Below are 17597 nucleotides of genomic sequence, written 5' to 3'. Positions count from 1 at the left end.
CTCTTCCCTAGTAACCAGTATTAGTTTGGTGGTGATAGCGGCCAATCCAAGGATAACGGATGTAATATTTTGTACCTTGGGGAAGTTTTGACCTAAGCTGGTAAAGATAAGCTTAGGAGGTTTTTCATGCAGGTCCCCACATCTGTACCCTAGAGTTCAGAGTGGGGGAGGAACCGTGACAGAACCATATCTGCCTTTCACTCCATGTCCCAGCCAGCCCCAAACTGAAACTCCCTCCAGCCCCGCCTCCTCTTCTGGGCTTTGTCCCTTTCCTGGGCCAGGAGAGCATCTGATTCCTTTGTTCTCCAACCCTTTAGCTCTCACCTTGCACGGGGGAAGGGCCCAGGCCATCAGTTGCCAGGAAACAGGGTGTTGGCCATTCTCTGTGTCCAGACCCCTGCACACACCTGCTCTCTAGGGCTCTGCAATGATCACACACCCTTACCCCACCACCTAGATACTTAAGAACTGCATAGGGGAAACTGAGGCACACCCACACTATTCAGACGAATGATTAAGAACAGTCCCGCTTCATCACAGCCAGTCTCCAGGGTCCGTTCACTCCCTGGCTTCTCTGCTAGGAGGGCTGGGAGCCAGATTCTCTCCCCAGCTCTGGGAAGGGAGTGGGGTGACAGCAGGAGGGATGGGGTCCAGGACTCCTGGGTTCTGTGCACTGCACCACCCCTGACTTGTAGGGGACTGTACAAGTCTCTACTACACACTGAGGTTTATAACCTTCAGCTCCGCCCATCACCCCCTAACTGATATGTCGGCTGGGAAAGGCCCCCCCTGCTCTGCAGCTCCCCGGCTGGGCGTCCTCTCTGCTAGGCCCAGGGCTTTAAGCAGAAAGAACTTCATGCCCGGGTACCGACCCTCACAGCGGATGGTGATGCTTCCCCTGAGCGCCACCACCGTGCTGGGCCAGACGGTGGGCGTGAGAAATTCTCACCCTGCTTTCAACAAGAGACAGGAGTTAAAGAAGGGAGATACCCCACCCCTGCCTCCCTCCCACCCCAGTTCAGTTCATCTGTCATTCAGCCTCTCTAGGAGTCTGTCCCCTACCAGGCATGGCACTGCCTGCCCCTGGGGACAGGGGGTTCACCCATACATAGCTCAGGACCCAGCTGCATGAGAGATCACCTCTCCCCCCGGCCCCACCTAAGGCCAGCCAGGGAGTCTGACCAGTGGCCCCCTGCAGCTCTGCCCCCCGCCTCGGGGTTGGAAATAGAGTCTGTGACCGGCGGGAGTCAGACAAGACCCACCTTCCCCCAGGCCTTGGGAACAGGGGGCTGTGAGTGCAGGGTAGGAAGCAGTTGGGGGTGGATCGCGGGGCAGGGGTGGATCTGGGGGGTTCTCCCCCATGGCTGCTCTGACCGGGAACCTTTCGGTTCCCCGAGGGGATCTAGAGCCCACAGACGGGCCCTGTTAGCGTTTGTATGAGCTGAAATAAATCCAGGTGTCCCCCCCGCCGATCCTCACAGCCTGGGCATTGCAGAACTTTGAACCAGTGAATGGTTCAAATCCTGGCTTCTTTGTCAGAGTCTGGGAGCCAGATTTGGCTCCTAGTTACTCCATGGGGTCGGGGCACAGGAGAACTGTGACGGGTCTTCACAGGGCGAGTTTGGGTTGTGTTTTCGGGAAGGTTCAGGGCTCGATTCCTCTTTTCCCCACCTCACGCACCCCCTCCCCCATCCTTGATGTTACCACACTCCCCACAGACTGATACTCACCTCCCCATGCCCCGCTGTGCCCCGCCAGCCAGCAGCCTGGAGAGAAAAGTGGTGTTAAGGGGTCACATCCCAGAGCAACTGGATCCTACACCCTGGTCTCAGATCCCCACCATGGCCACACGCCCGGGTCTCAGATACCCCTCGCCCACCATGGCCACATGCCCTGGCTGTCTCCAATACTTACCAAGGAAGAGGACGGTGAGAGCAGACACCATGATGGATCAGTGGGGGGCCCCCCAGCGCTGCCACCAACACCCCAGTGTCCAGCTCCACTGAGCCTGAGGCCCGAGTGCGAGCAGAATGAGGAACTGCGCCGGGGGCTGCAGCCCCAGGAAGCCTGTTTTGCGCTCGGCCCCTTTCTTCCCCATCAGCTGGTTTCTCTGCAATCTCCAGACCAAATCTAAAGCGGTCAGAGCAAAGTCAGCTCCCTGCAACGCCCAGCAAACCACATCCCCTCCTGCAGCTGGGCTCCCAGCCCCACAGACACAGCGCCTCAGCTCCCTCGTTCTTGGGACCCTATTTACCCTGATGTTGCTGGCACCCAGTGCCGAGAGGCTGAACAACAGCTTGAGTGGTTCGTTACCCGGTGTGCTACACCCAATAATCACAACGGGGTGGAGAAGCAGAAAAGTTTATTTGCAGCTGCAAAAAGGTACAGGGAGAATAAAATCTCAAATCCTGCACAACAGAGCAGGAAGTTACACAGGCTTTTATACATCCTTTTTCTCAGCATACTTATCCAATAGCAAGCTGCCCCAAGTATCCATATAGCCAGCCAATCCAGTTCCCAGCTAGTTCCCTGGTTCTCTGTATCATTTGTTAAACTATACATAAAGCTGCTTTATTCAGCATTGTTCTTCCATATCTGCCCTGTTTGGCCTTGCTTAGTTTCAGGCAGTCTGACTCTGCAACATACTGTTGCAGATTCTCAGCATAACTGCTGTGTGTGCCTCCAGGCGGGGGGGGGGAGCGGGGGGCCAAGGACACCTGGGCCTAGTGCGAGGGGGTTTCATCGACACTCGTGGTCTTCCATCCCCTCGAGTTACCTAGTGGCCATGCCCCAGTGTCCCCAACACTGAGATCCCCCAAGACTGGGGCCACCCCACAAGGAAGAACACTTTTGAAAACTGCGACGAACTCCCATCACACAGAGTCCAGTCTCTAAGGTCCATTCATTCCCTGGGTTCTTTGCTGGGAGGGCTGGGAGCCAACCCTCACAGCGGATGGTGACGCTTCCCCCGAGAGCCACCACCCTGCTGGGGCTCACCCAGATGGTGGGTTTGAGAAATTCTCACCCTGCTATCGACAAGAGACAGGAGTTAAACAGGGGAGACACAGCCCCCTGCTTCCCCTCCACCTCAATTCAGTCCATCCCTCGTTCAGCCTCTCTGGGAGTCTGTCCCCTACCCGGGTTGGCACTGCCTGTCCATGGGGCTCGGGCGCAGGGGGTTCACCCATACGTAACTCAGGACCCGGCTGCATGGGAGATCACCTGCCGTGCCTCACCCCACCTGAGGCCAGCCCGGGAGCCTGACCAGTAGGTCCCCTTGCAGCTCTGCCCCCCGCCCCGGGGTCGGAAATAGAGTCTGTGACCGGCGGGAGTCACACAAGACCCACCTTTCCCCAGGCCTTGGGAACGGGGGGCTGTGAGTGCAGGGGAGGGAGCTCTTGGGGGTGGATCTGGGGGGTTCTCCCCACGGCTGCACTGACCGTGAACGTGTCGGTTTCCCCTGCAGGAACAGAACCAGCGTCTGTCGGGGCGGGGGAAGGGGCTGAAACACCGACACAGGGATCGCCCCCCTGCTCTCTGCAACCAGTGGTGGATCAGCCACTGGGCCTATGGGGCCTGTGTGTCCAGGGGCCCTGGCCAAGGGGGGCCCCCTGGAGCCAGGGGCGGCTCTACCAATTTTGCCACCCCAAGCAGTCGCTGCCGAAGAGCGGCGGAGCTGCTGCCCTCACTCCCCACTGGGCCCCTGGCCGGGGTGTGGGGACAGAGCTTCTCCGGTCTTGGGGCTGCAGCTGGGGGGTGTCACGGAGTCCCCGGGCGATGCTCCGAAACTGCTTCCTACGAAGCCAGGCAGGACTCTGGGGAAGTCTCCTCTCTGGGAGCAGCCTGTCTGCAGGACACACAGCTCCCCCGGCTCCACCTTCCTGGGTCTGACCTCGGAGCATTCAGCCTCCTCTGCCCCTCCGTGCGCTTCCCCCAGCGAGTCCGCCCAGGCAGGGTCCTCTGGGCTTTGTCCCTTTCAGGGCCAGGAGGGCACCGGATTCCTTTATTCTCCAACCCTTTAGCTCTCACCTTGCAGGGGGGAAGGGCCAGGCCCTCAGGTGCCAGGAAACAGGGTGTCGGCCATTCTCTGTGTCCAGACCCCTGCACACACCTGCCCTCTAGGGCTCTGCAAGGATCATACACCCTTATCCCACCACCTAGATACTTAAGAACTGCATAGGGGAAACTGAGGCGCCCCCACACTATTCAGAGGAAACATTAAGAACTGTTCTGCTTCGTCACATCTCTCCCCCCTTCGAGATCGAACTGAGCGGGGTCACTTTAGCCGGTGACCTGGGGAAGTTCGAACCCACCAACGTTCCCATGGATGCCCCAGCATCTCTCCCGTTCCTTGGTGGGAGTTACACCAGGCCCTTCCAGTTTCACATCCTCCCTTAGGTCGGGGGTGGTCGATAGCACTCACAGGCCGCATGTGGAAAGGTTTATGTGGCCTGTGCCCTTTGGCCACCCCAAAACCCCAGGGGGTCAAACTGGGATTGGGTCTTCTCCCAGCGCTCCAGTCTGGAGGGCTGCAATTCGGGCTCTCTTGGTTAAGAGCCCCCATCTTGACCTGGGCCACATACTGTTTACTTACAGAACTAGCATGGAAACATTCCTCTCTCAACAACCTTGTCTCCCCAACAAGCTGGCCAAACACAGCCACTTGGTTAGAGGACTGTTTAACTTTCTTAACAGCTTTCACTCCATCTGAGACCTTCTCAAAGCTCTCCACACTGGATCTTTCAACAAGAAAGTCAGTGGATCCATTCACAACAGAAAATTTCTGGCTGTTAAGAACTGAAACTTTACAAGTTTAAAGTTTAACGTGGTGATGGGAGAGGGAGTTGGTTGGTACAGGGGACCCGCGAGGGAACTTGGGACCTCGGCCAATGGCCTGGAGAATGGAGACCCCAGTGACTGGTGACCGGGGGGCCCAGCTCAGGAGTCACAGCTGGGTCTGGCCAGTGGGAGGACAATGGGCTGAGGAGAGAGGATCCTGGTAACTGGACCAGCTGGTTCCAGCCAGAGGGGCCAGAGGACAGAAGAGGGGAGAGGAGGCCCAGATGACCCTGTTTATCTGGAGAGAAGACAATGGACAGAGGCGGGCTTCTGGCCAGTGAGATCAGATGCCCAGTTATGAAGCAGGGGGGCTTGGGGCTGGAGAGAGGAAGCAGGCAGAGCCCACCTGGATGCAGGGGAGACTGGGATGTGCTGTGCTGAGGGAGGCCAGGCCTGAGGCACGGAGAGTTTCCTGTGCTGCGTTCAGATGCTCAATAAACCCTCCTGTGTTACGCTGGCTGAGAGTCGCTCCGGGCTAGAGATCAGGGGGCGTTATTCCCTCTGGGAGTGGAGGCCCTGGGGCTCCAGACCGAGTGGACTCCCTGCGAGGACCCACAGCAGAGACAGGCGTGCTAAGGCTCAGAGAGGTGCAGTTCCAGGAGGCAGAGGGGCCTAACCCCCGAGAGAGAGTGGACCCCCGAGAAGGGCTGTTGCACTAAAGAGGGTTCCCCCCAGGGACCGCACGGCCAAGAGTGGGCACCCCCTGGGAGTCCATGACAGGCCTCAATACCCCTGCTGCACTAGGGGGTGCTATGGTGCAGGGGAAGGGGCTCAGTAGAGGGGCAGTCTCCTCTGGCCGTCACTGCTGGCCCTGATACCCCAGTGCACTGCTTGGGGGCGCTGTGCTGCAGGGAGTGGGGGCAGAGGTCACTAGGGGGCTCTCCCCTGGCCGTCAGTGCCGTCCCCAGTGCTAAGAAAAGTCCTGCAGAGAGAAATCCTACAAAACCCTGTGCAACAATTACAGCCGTGGCCATCTTCACATCCTCCCCGGTGTTCTCGGCTACGATGGGCCTCTCAGTAGACAAGCGTCGCTAGCGGGATGGTTCCTGCTGGGGTTTCCCTTGGGTCTTCCCTCTTTGATATTGTAGCTCTGACTACACCTAACACATAAGAACGGCCACACTGGGTCAGACCAAAGGGCCATCTAGCCCAGTATCCTGTCTGCGACAGTGGCCAGTGCCAGGTGCCCCATTGGGAATGAACAGAACAGGGAACCATCAAGTGATCCATCCTCTGTCGTCCTCCCAGCAAACAGAGGCTCGGGACACCATCCCTGCCTATCCTGGCTAATAGCCATTGATGGACGTAACCTCCATGAACTTATCTAGTTCTTTTTTGAACCCTGTTATAATCTTGGCTTTCACAACATCCTGTGGCAAGGAGTTCCACAGGCTGACTGTGCATTGGGTGAAGAAATACTTCCTCTTGTTTGTTTTAAACCTGCTGACTATTAATTTCATTGGTTCTTGTTTCATGAGAAGGAGTAAACAACACTTTCTTCTTTACTTCTTCCACACCAGTCATGATTTTATAGACCCCGACCTGATCCCCCGTTAGTTGTCTCTTTTCCAAGCTGAAAAGTTTTAATTTCTTCTCATACAGAAGCCATTCCAGACCCCTATCTTTTTTGAGATGGGGCGACCACATCTGCACGCAGTATTCAAGTTGTGGGCATACCATGGATTTATAGAGAGGCAATATTATCATCTATCCCTTTCTTAATGATGTCCAACCTTCTGCTGGCTTTTTTGACTGTCGCTGCACACTGAGTGGAAGTTTTCAGAGAACTCTCCACACTGACTCCCAGATCTCTCTCTTGCCTGGTAACAGCTAATTGAGGCCCCATCATTGTATATGTAGAGCTGGGATGATGCTTTCCAACATAGAATCATAGAATCATAGAATCTCAGGGTTGGAAGGGACCCCAGAAGGTCATCTAGTCCAACCCCCTGCTCGAAGCAGGACCAATTCCCAGTTAAATCATCCCAGCCAGGGCTTTGTCAAGCCTGACCTTAAAAACCTCTAAGGAAGGAGATTCTACCACCTCCCTAGGTAACGCATTCCAGTGTTTCACCACCCTCTTAGTGAAAAAGTTTTTCCTAATATCCAATCTAAACCTCCCCCACTGCAACTTGAGACCATTACTCCTCGTTCTGTCATCTGCTACCATTGAGAACAGTCTAGAGCCATCCTCTTTGGAACCCCCTTTCAGGTAGTTGAAAGCAGCTATCAAATCCCCCCTCATTCTTCTCTTCTGCAGGCTAAACAATCCCAGCTCCCTCAGCCTCTCCTCATAACTCATGTGTTCCAGTCCCCTAATCATTTTTGTTGCCCTTCGCTGGACTCTCTCCAATTTATCCACATCCTTCTTGAAGTGTGGGGCCCAAAACTGGACACAGTACTCCAGATGAGGCCTCACCAATGTCGAATAGAGGGGAACGATCACGTCCCTCGATCTGCTCGCTATGCCCCTACTTATACATCCCAAAATGCCATTGGCCTTCTTGGCAACAAGGGCACACTGCTGACTCATATCCAGCTTCTCGTCCACTGTCACCCCTAGGTCCTTTTCTGCAGAACTGCTGCCTAGCCATTCGGTCCCTAGTCTGTAGCTTTGCATTGGGTTCTTCCGTCCTAAGTGCAGGACCCTGCACTTATCCTTATTGAACCTCATCAGATTCCTTTTGGCCCAATCTTCCAATTGGTCTAGGTCCTTCTGTATCCTATCCCTCCCCTCCAGCGTATCTACCACTCCTCCCAGTTTAGTATCATCCGCAAATTTGCTGAGAGTGCAATCCACACCATCCTCCAGATCATTTATGAAGATATTGAATAAAACCGGCCCCAGGACCGACCCCTGGGGCACTCCACTTGATACCGGCTGCCAACTAGACATGGAGCCATTGATCACTACCCGTTGAGCCCGACAATTTAGCCAGCTTTCTACCCACCTTATGGTGCATTCATCCAGCCCATACTTCCTTAACTTGCTAACAAGAATACTATGGGAGACCGTGTCAAAAGCTTTGCTAAAGTCAAGAAACAATACATCCACTGCTTTCCCTTCATCCACAGAACCAGTAATCTCATCATAAAAGGCGATTAGATTAGTCAGGCATGACCTTCCCTTGGTGAATCCATGCTGGCTGTTCCTGATCACTTTCCTCTCATGCAAGTGCTTCAGGATTGATTCTTTGAGGACCTGCTCCATGATTTTTCCAGGGACTGAGGTGAGGCTGACTGGCCTGTAGTTCCCAGGATCTTCCTTCTTCCCTTTTTTAAAGATTGGCACTACATTAGCCTTTTTCCAGTCATCCGGGACTTCCCCGGTTCGCCACGAGTTTTCAAAGATAATGGCCAGTGGCTCTGCAATCACAGCCGCCAATTCCTTCAGCACTCTCGGATGCAACTCGTCCGGCCCCATGGACTTGTGCATGTCCAGCTTTTCTAAATAGTCCCTAACCGCCTCTATCTCCACAGAGGGCTGGCCATCTCTTCCGCATTTTGTGATGCCCAGCGCAGCAGTCTGGGAGCTGACCTTGTTAGTGAAAACAGAGGCAAAAAAAGCATTGAGTACATTAGCTTTTTCCACATCCTCTGTCACTAGGTTGCCTCCCTCATTCAGTAAGGGGCCCACACATTCCTTGGCTTTCTTCTTGTTGCCAACATACCTGAAGAAACCCTTCTTGTTACTCTTGACATCTCTGGCTAGCTGCAGCTCCAGGTGCGATTTGGCCCTCCTGATAACATTCCTACATGCCCGAGCAATATTTTTATACTCTTCCCTGGTCATATGTCCAACCTTCCACTTCTTGTAAGCTTCTTTTTTATGTTTAAGATCCGCTAGGATTTCACCATTAAGCCAAGTTGGTCGCCTGCCATATTTACTATTCTTTCGACTCATCGGGATGGTTTGTCCCTGTAACCTCAACAGGGATTCCTTGAAATACAGCCAGCTCTCCTGGACTCCTTTCCCCTTCAAGTTAGTCCCCCAGGGGATCCTGGCCATCCGTTCCCTGAGGGAGTCAAAGTCTGCTTTCCTGAAGTCCAGGGTCCGTATCCTGCTGCTTACCTTTGTTCCCTGCGTCAGGATCCTGAACTCAACCAACTCATGGTCACTGCCTCCCAGATTCCCATCCACTTTTGCTTCCCCCACTAATTCTACCCGGTTTGTGAGCAGCAGGTCAAGAAAAGCACCCCCCCTAGTTGGCTCCTCTAGCACTTGCGCCAGGAAATTGTCCCCTACGCTTTCCAAAAACTTCCTGGATTGTCTATGCACCGCTGTATTGCTCTCCCAGCAGATATCAGGAAAATTAAAGTCACCCATGAGAATCAGGGCATGCGATCTAGTAGCTTCCGTGAGCTGCCGGAAGAAAGCCTCATCCACCTCATCCCCCTGGTCCGGTGGTCTATAGCAGACTCCCACCACTACATCACTCTTGTTGCACACACTTCTAAACTTAATCCAGAGACACTCAGGTTTTTCTGCAGTTTCGTACCGGAGCTCTGAGCAGTCATACTGCTCCCTTACATACAGTGCTACTCCCCCACCTTTTCTGCCCTGCCTGTCCTTCCTGAACAGTTTATAACCATCCATGACAGTACTCCAGTCATATGAGTATCACTTTACTCATCACTTTACATTGATCAACATTGAATTTCATCTGCCAGTTTGTTGCCCAGTCACCCACTTTCGGGAGATCCCTTTGTAGCTCTTTGCAGTCTGCCTGCGACTTAACTAACTTGAGTAGTTTTGTATCATCTGCAAATTTTGCCACCTCACCGTTTATGCATGAAGGTGTGTCACAGACTCACAGGCCCCTGCAAGCTCTCTCGGCTCTGTAGGATCCCGGGAGGAACTCCCCTCCGTCTGACAGCCCTTCTCGGGGTCCACTCTCTCTTGGGGGCTAAGCCCTGGGTTCCATCGTCTCCTGGAACTGCACCTCTCAGAGCCTCCAGCCCGCCTGGTTCTCACCATGAGCCTCCCACAGGGACTCTCAGCCGGCGTAAAACAGGAGGGTTTATTGAATGTCTGGATACAGCCCAGGCAGTTGTCAGGGGCTCGGGCCTGGCCAGTCTCAGCACCGTCCAGCTGGTCTCTCCCAGTCCAGGTGGGTCTGTCCCAGTCCAGGTGCAGCCAGACCCCTCTTTGTCCCCAGTACAGAAGTGACTTCCTTCTAGGTGAGGAGGCTATGGAACTTGGGGAGGAGGGCGGTTGGTTACACAGGGGCTGTAGCGGCGGTCTGTGCTCCATATTAGTTTGATCTTCCAGCAGCTTCAGCATTGAATCCTGCCTCCTCTCATCACGCTGCCACAACCTTTCAGCTTCAGCCCTCTCTTCAGCCCGCCACCTCTCCTCCCCGTCATTTTGTGCTTTCCTGCACTCTGACATTTTCTGACTCCATGCACTCGTCTGTGCTCTGTCAGTGTGGGAGGACAGCATGATGTCAGAGAACATTTCATCGCGAGTGCATTCTTTTCGACTTCTAATCTTCACTAGCCTCTGGGAAGGAGAAGATCCTGTGATCTTTGAAACACATGCAGCTGGTGGAGAAAAAAAAGGGAGAGTGGTATTTAAAAAGACACATTTTATAGAACAATGGGTACACTCTTTCACAGTTGCTGTTAACATTACATACATAGCACGTGTGCTTTCGTTACAAGGTCACATTTTGCCTCCCCCGACCGTGTGGCTAACCCCTCTCCCCACCGCATGGCTAACAGCGGGGAACATTTCTGTTCAGCCACAGGCAAACAGCCCAGCAGGAACGGCCACCTCTGAATGTCCCCTGAAGAAAAGCACCCTATTTCAACCAGGTCACCATGAATGATATCACTCTCCTCAGGATAACACAGAGAGATAAAGAAAGGATGTTGTTTGAACGCCAGCAAACATACACTGCAATGCTTTGTTCTACAATGATTTCCGACTACGTGCTACTGGTCTGGCATGGTAAAGTGTCCTACCATGGTGGAGGAAATAAGGCTGCCCTCCCCAGAAACCTTTTGCAAAGGCTTTGGGAGTACATCCAGGAGCGCTTTATGGAGATGTCCCTGGAGGATTTCCGTTCCATCCCCAGACACGTTAATAGACTTTTCCTGTAGCTGTACTGGCTGTGAATGCTAGGGCAAATTAATCATTAAACACACTTGCTTTTAAACCATGTACACTATTTAAAAAGGTACACTCACCAGAGGTCCCTTCTCCGCCTGGCGGGTCCGGGAGGCAGCCCTGAGTGGGTTCGGGGGGTACTGGCTCCAGGTCCAGGGTGAGAAACAGTTCCTGGCTGTCGGGAAAACCGGTTTCTCTGCTTTCTTGCTCTGAGCTATCTACAACCTCATCATCATCATCTTCCTCATCCCCAAAACCTGCTTCCGTGTTGCCTCCCTCTCCATTGAGGGAGTCAAAGCACACGGTTGGGGTAGTGGTGGCTGAACCCCCTAAAATGGCATGAAGCTCATCATAAAAACGGCACGTTTTGGGCTCTGACCCGGAGCGGCCATTTGCCTCTCTGGTTTTCTGGTAGGCTTGCCTCAGCTCCTTAAGTTTCACGCGGCACTGCTTCGGGTCCCTGTTATGGCCTCTGTCCTTCATGCCCTGGGAGATTTTGACAAATGTTTTGGCATTTCAAAAACTGGAACAGAGTTCTGATAGCACGGATTCCTCTCCCCATACAGCCATCAGATCCCGTACCTCCCGTTCGGCCCATGCTGGAGCTCTTTTGCAATTCTGGGCCTTCATCATGGTCACCTCTGCTGATGAGCTCTGCACTCACCTGCAGCTTGCCACGCTGGCCAAACAGGAAATGAGACTCAAAAGTTTGCGGGTCTTTTCCTGTCTACCTGGCCAGTGCATCTGAGTTGAGAGTGCTATCCAGAGCGGTCACAATGGAGCACTCTGGGATACCTCCTGGAGGCCAGTACTGTCGAATTGCGTCCACACTACCCCAATATCGACCCAGCATGGCCGATTTCAGCTCTAATCCCCTTGTCAGGGGTGGAGTAAAGAAATCGGTTTTAAGAATCCTTTAAGTCGAAAAAAAGGGCTTCGTTGTGTGGACGGGTGCAGAGTTAAATCGATTTATGCTACTAAATTCAACCTCAGCTCCTAGTGTAGACCAGGGCTGAGAGTCACGTCTGACTGAAAGTTGCGGGGCAGGACCCCGCCTGGGCAGACCTGTTGTGGGAAGCCCACGGAGGGGCAGAGCATGCTGAATGCTCTGAGGTCAGGCCCAGGAAGGTGGAAGCCATGTGAGCTTCTTGCCCTGGAGACAGGCTGCTCACAGAGAGGAGACTTCCCCAGAGTCCTGCCTGGCTTCGTGGGGAGCAGTTCCAGAGCATCGCCCGGGGACTCCGTGACAGTCCCATCCCCTGTCCCCCCCATTAGGTCCCCATCCCCCCAATTCTGCCCCCTGTCCCATGTCCCTTCACCAGCCTTGTGTCCTCTCACGCCCCTGTCCCCTCCCCCGTTCTGCCCTATCCCCATCCCCTATGCCCTCACACACCCCGACCTCCCTCCCTGGGGCAGAGAGGGGTGTAGGGTGTTGTGCGGGCAGGAGACTGAGGGGAAAGAAAGTGAGGGACCCAGGACTGAGGGGGAAGGAGTAGGAGGGTGGTAGTGAGACAGAAAGATGCTGAGGGGTGGAAATTGCAGCTCCCTCCTGGGGGGCACTGTCTGCCCCCTCCCCCCTTACACCCTCAAACAATGCTGGCCCCCGGCTCTTACCTTTGCGGGGAGCCTGTCTGCCCCCAAACTCCTGCACCCATCCCGACCCCTCTCCCCTCAATCCCCTTCCCGACATCCCCAACCTACTTCCCTCAAACTCCCGGCTCCCCCCAGCTGGCTTCCCCCAAACGCCCGCCATGGGGGGCCCAGAGGCCTGGCAGCTAAATCACTCTGGGCCCTGTTGTGTTCATGGAGACGCAATAAAGGGCTGGAGGTGCGAACACGCCCCAGCCCCTGCCCCACATTGAACAGGGTTAAACACAGGCCGGGGCGGGGTCCAGAACCCGCAGCCTGCTCAGCCCCACGGCAAACCCCCCATTGACCCCTGGGACCGGCTGTGACAGACCTAGCAGAGGAGGAACCAGGGAGCTGTGGCAGGCGCTGTGTGAAACGAGGGGTTTGTTCCAGCCCCGGCCCCGTTCGCTGGAGCGAGTCTCTAGCCGGAAAATCCCCCAAGTTTGGACCTCTCCCCGCTGGCCCCGGAGATGCTAGCGACTGTCCTGGGGGGCAGAGGAGATGGCGGAGCTGTGAAAAGTCCAAGCCCATTTCCTCCTGGGTTGGGGGTTCAGCCAGGGGAGGGGTGATGGTGTGGGATGAAATCGAGCGTGGGCTGGGGCTGGGGAGGGATGGAACCAGCACCCAGACCCGGGTGGGAAGAGTCTGAAATGGTGACTCAGCGACTGGGCCCCTCACCCCATGACCAGGCGTTTGTTATGGGTTTAATTGTCCAGGCTGGTGGGAAGTGAATTCAGCGCTGGGGCCGGAGCCAGCTGGGCATCCTCTGAGCCCTGACTCCTCTGTGTGTCCCCAGAGCGGGGTTAGCTGGGGGAACATCCCCCTGGGAAAGGCCCCCCTGTTCTGCAGCCCCCCTGGGGGCAGGGATCCCCCCTTCCTCTGCCCTGAATCTCCAGCAGCTTCTGCTCCCCCTGGCTGGGGAACCCCGCAGTGACTCCGTCCCCACTCCCCAGCCGGGTATCCCCTCTGCTGGATCCACAGCTCAGGGCAGAGCCTGGCTCTGAGCTCCCCATTGGGGCTGAGCCCTTCTGAGTATCCAGCTGGGTGTGGGGCTGGGAGCAGGGATGCTGAGCCGGGCCCCTCACCGGCTACTACCAGCTCCATGGCGTCGCTGGGCTCTGACCAGACAGACAGGTCGGATTTGATGCTATATCGGCAGCTGTAGCTCCCTGCATCTCTCTGGCTCATGTTGTGGATGAAAAATTGAGCCACATCCACTGGGGGGTCTTTGTCCTGTCGTGCTTCTGGGTCTCCAGCTTTATACAGAAGGACCCTCGCTCCCCGACACCGACACTCACACCGGACGGTCATGGCTCCCCCCGGGGCGACCCCCCACTTGGGTGCAGGGAGATGTTGGGTTTGGGGTAGCTGGGCTCTGCAGGCAGGAGGAGACAGGCCGTGAGACACAGACCCCGGCACGGTCACTGTTCCCCGTCCCCACAGCCCGGCCCCAGTGACGAGGCCGAGACGGGGGCTGCAGGGAGAGAGTCTCCTGGATGCTTTTTCCCCAAATCCAAGAGCGAGAGAGCTGGGCTAGCGACACAAGAGCCCCGGGGGCCCCCCACCCCTCAGCAGGGCAACGGCGCGGCTCCATCTGCCAGGAGCCCATGGAGGGGTGGCTGGGGCAGGGCAAGGAGAGGCCGAGGCGACCTAGAGGCCAATTGCGTTTTATCTCCATCAGCTGGGGAAGGAGAAATCAGTTCAGTGGGCATGTGCACTGGCTTTCTCTGACACTCACCGAGGAAGAGGACAGTGAGAGCAGATGGCATGACGGAGGCAGTGAGAGGCCCCTCAGCACTGCCACCAATGCCCCAGAGCCCAGCTCCACCGAGCCCCAAATAACAAACTCAGCTGGTGTCTCCAGCTACAGGAAGCCGACGATGTCTCGTCTCTTCCTGTGTGCATCACACGTTGTCTCTAATCTACAGGGGAACTCTAGTGCGGTCAAAGTAAGCAGAGGCGCCTGCAAAACCCAAGCCTGGGCCCATCAGCCTGGCCAAATGTCATGCAGCTCCCAGCTTGTCTGTGTCTCTCTGGGGAGGGGGACAGTTCTCCCTCCATGTTCCCTGCAGCCTTGGGGAAGGTGCACCAGGCTGGGAGCCAAGAGAGCATGGGGTCTGGTCTTCAATCTGCCACTGACCATGATTTCCATGCAGATTCCCCCACACCCGTCCTTTCTTACATTCTGGGTTCAAACATTGGTGGTGGCCTGTCCTAAATATCAAGGGAAGGGTACCCACCTTTCTGTACACAGTGCTATAAAATCCCTCCTGGCCAGAGGCAAAACCCTTTGACCTGTAAAGGGTTAAGAAGCTCAGGTAACCTCGCTGGCACCTGACCCAAAAACACCAATGAGGGGGCAAGATACTTTCAGACCTCGAGGGGGCAGAAAAGGCTTTTGTTTGTCTGTGTGATACCTTTGCCAGGAACAGATCAAGGATGCAAGCCCTCCACTCCTGTAAAGTTAGTAAGTAATCTAGCTAGAAAATACATGAGGTTTTTTTTTGTTTTGGCTTGTAAATTTGCTGTGCTGGAGGGAATGTGTATTCCTGTTTATGTGTCTTTTTGTAATTTAAGGTTTTGCCTAGAGGGATTCTCTGTGTTTTGAATCTGACTGCCTGTGAGATTATCTTCCATTCTAATCTTACAGAGTGTTTCTTTTATCTTTGTTTTGTTCTTCTAATAAAGTTCTGTTTTTTAAGAATCTGACTGGGTTTTTAGGGTCCTAAGAAATCCAAGCTGGTCTGTGCTCAACTTGTTTATTCTCAAGCCTCCCCAGGAAAGGGGGTGTGAGGGCTCGGGGGGATTGCTGGGGGAAGAGGAACTCCAAGTGGTCCTTTTCCCTGGTTCTTGGTTAAAGCGCTTGGTGGTGGCAGCATTCCTCGTCCAAGAACAAATAGAGATTTTGTGCCTTGGGGAAGTTTTTAACCTAAGCTGGTAGAAATGATCTTAGGGGGTCTTTCATGCAGGTCCCCACATCTGTACCCCAGAGTTCAGAGTGGGGAAGGAACCTTAACATGGCCCGTGAAGATAAAATTAATACATGATCACAAAATTAAAGGGTGGCGCCATAATGCATGTGCACAAGGGGGCAGAGTTAAGGGTGTTTGGGAAACTTTGTGGCATTCCCTGATACTGGAGAGTTTGACTGCAGTCCTCCCGCTCAGTCTGCCAACTGCCCACCTGCAACACAAGCCATGGCACCGTTTTAAGAGCAGGCACGATAGGGAAGGCCTGGGTTTTCTGCCCCTTGCACCTTAGCTGAGCGGTGATGACGGGTTTACACTGTAATGCCTGGTTCTAAGGGGCTTTTCTCAGCATGTGAATTAAATCAACCAGGTTCAAAAGAAAATCAGAGAAAGAGAAATTCTATCCCAGGCCCCCAATGGGTCACCAGCCAGGAGAGACCCAGGGACCTTCTAATGCCCCTGCAGAGACCCTGCCCCCGAGCTGGAGGAGACACTGTCAGTGGTTATGTGGCCAGGCCCCTAGAGAGGGATGTGAGAGGCTTTGTTTATACGCCATTGGTTAGTGGCAGCAGAAAGCTGGGGATCAGGAAGGTTTGACTCAGTTCTGGGCTCTGGCAGGGGAGTGGGGACTAGTGGTTAGAGCCGGGGGGTGGAGCTGGGGCCAGGACTCCTGGTGTCACCATCGCGGTGTCGCCCCTCCGGGGCTCGCACACAGCGCTGGGCTGGGCCGGGGCGACATTAAAGGTGCATCAGCTGCCCGGCCGAAGGGTCCCAATGAGTCTCCTTCAATCAGCTCCCTCGTCGCAGGGCCCCGGCCCCCCTGCTCACCAGCCCCCTGGGACGCTTCGCCCCCGGCCCCTGGAGCAGGAGGGAGACGAGCAGCAGTTTCATTGTGAAGCAGGGTCATTCCCCCCGCCACCTGACCCCCCCGCCTGACCCCCACCCCCATATCCCAGCTTGTTGCCCCCCTTGGCAGGGGCAGGTAGAGAGGTGACTGTGAAGTTGGGGCCATTATAGGGCAGGGAATGTGGGGCAGAGGGGCTGTGAGGGGGGAAACTGAAGGGACAAAAACCAAAAATGGGGCCACCTCGTTAGCAGCAGGTTCGTGTCTGAAGCAGGAGGCTTCTCTCCCAAATCCCTTGGTGAGTTTCAGGGGGAGTCACTGCCCCTGAGAACAGCCTCCATCCCTCTCCCTGGGCAACCACTGCCTGGGGAACTGCCCCATAAGCTGTGACTTAGTAGATTCCCCCAGGCCCTGGTACCAGGCCTGGGCTGCCCTGGTTGGTGGGAGCCGGCGCCGTTCCAGGCTGGGTCGGGTCCCCCTGTGGGAATAGAACCAGCGTCCGTCAGCGATCCCCTCCCCCTCCCCTCTGGTGACTCAGCATCAACCATCAGGGTCCTTCCTGGGTGTGTGTGTGGGGACTTATGTGGCTGGACGGTGCCAGCTGGGCAGCCCCTGGGCCCTGACTCCTCTCTGCGATCCCTTAACGGGGGCAGCCTCGGGGAGCATCCCCCTGGGAAAGGCCCCTGCTCTGCAGCTCCCCCGGGGGCAGGGATCCCCTTCCCTTATCCCCGAACCTCCAGCGGCTGCTGCTCCTCCCTGGCTGGGGAACCCCCGCAGTGACTCTGTCCCAACTCCCTGGCCAGGCGTCTCCTCTGCTGGGCCCAGGGCAGAGCCTGGCTCTGAGCGTCCCATGAGTACAGAGTCCCCCTGAGGGTACGGCTAAGTGTGGGGCTCTGGACACCAAGCCGGACCCCTCACCTGCTACCACCAGTTCCTTGGGGTCGCTGGGCTCTGACCAGGGGAAGGGATCTGTTGCATAGTGATAATAGCAAGTGTAGCTCCCTCCGTCTCCCCATCTCACGCTGCAGATGAGCAATTGCCCCCCAGCCCCAGCAGGCTCCGCATGTCCCAGCGGGGTCCAATCCCTGACCTTAAACAGAGAGAAGCTGGCATCCCGGCGACCAGCCCGACCCCGAACGGTGACATCCTGCCCCAGGACGGTCACCCTGCTGGGGCTCAGGGAGATGGCGGCTTTGGGGTACAT

At 55.6% G+C, this 17597-nt stretch overlaps 1 protein-coding gene across 1 annotated transcript in view; it reads right to left on the bottom strand.

Annotated features, from left to right (window-relative positions):
• LOC140901866 (immunoglobulin superfamily member 1) overlaps positions 1–17597 on the bottom strand; it is a 263932-nt gene extending 246335 nt beyond the window's left edge. Inside the window, 3 exon segments of the mRNA XM_078850366.1 lie at positions 13666–13911; positions 13914–13955; positions 17312–17597. Coding sequence (XP_078706492.1) covers positions 13666–13911; positions 13914–13955; positions 17312–17597 — 574 coding nt within the window.

Source organism: Lepidochelys kempii, chromosome 23 (genome assembly GCF_965140285.1).
Source record: "Lepidochelys kempii isolate rLepKem1 chromosome 23, rLepKem1.hap1, whole genome shotgun sequence".
Classification (NCBI taxonomy): Eukaryota; Metazoa; Chordata; order Testudines; family Cheloniidae; genus Lepidochelys; species Lepidochelys kempii.
Note: the sequence above shows the minus strand (reverse complement) of the source record. Positions and strands in the feature narration are given on the sequence as shown.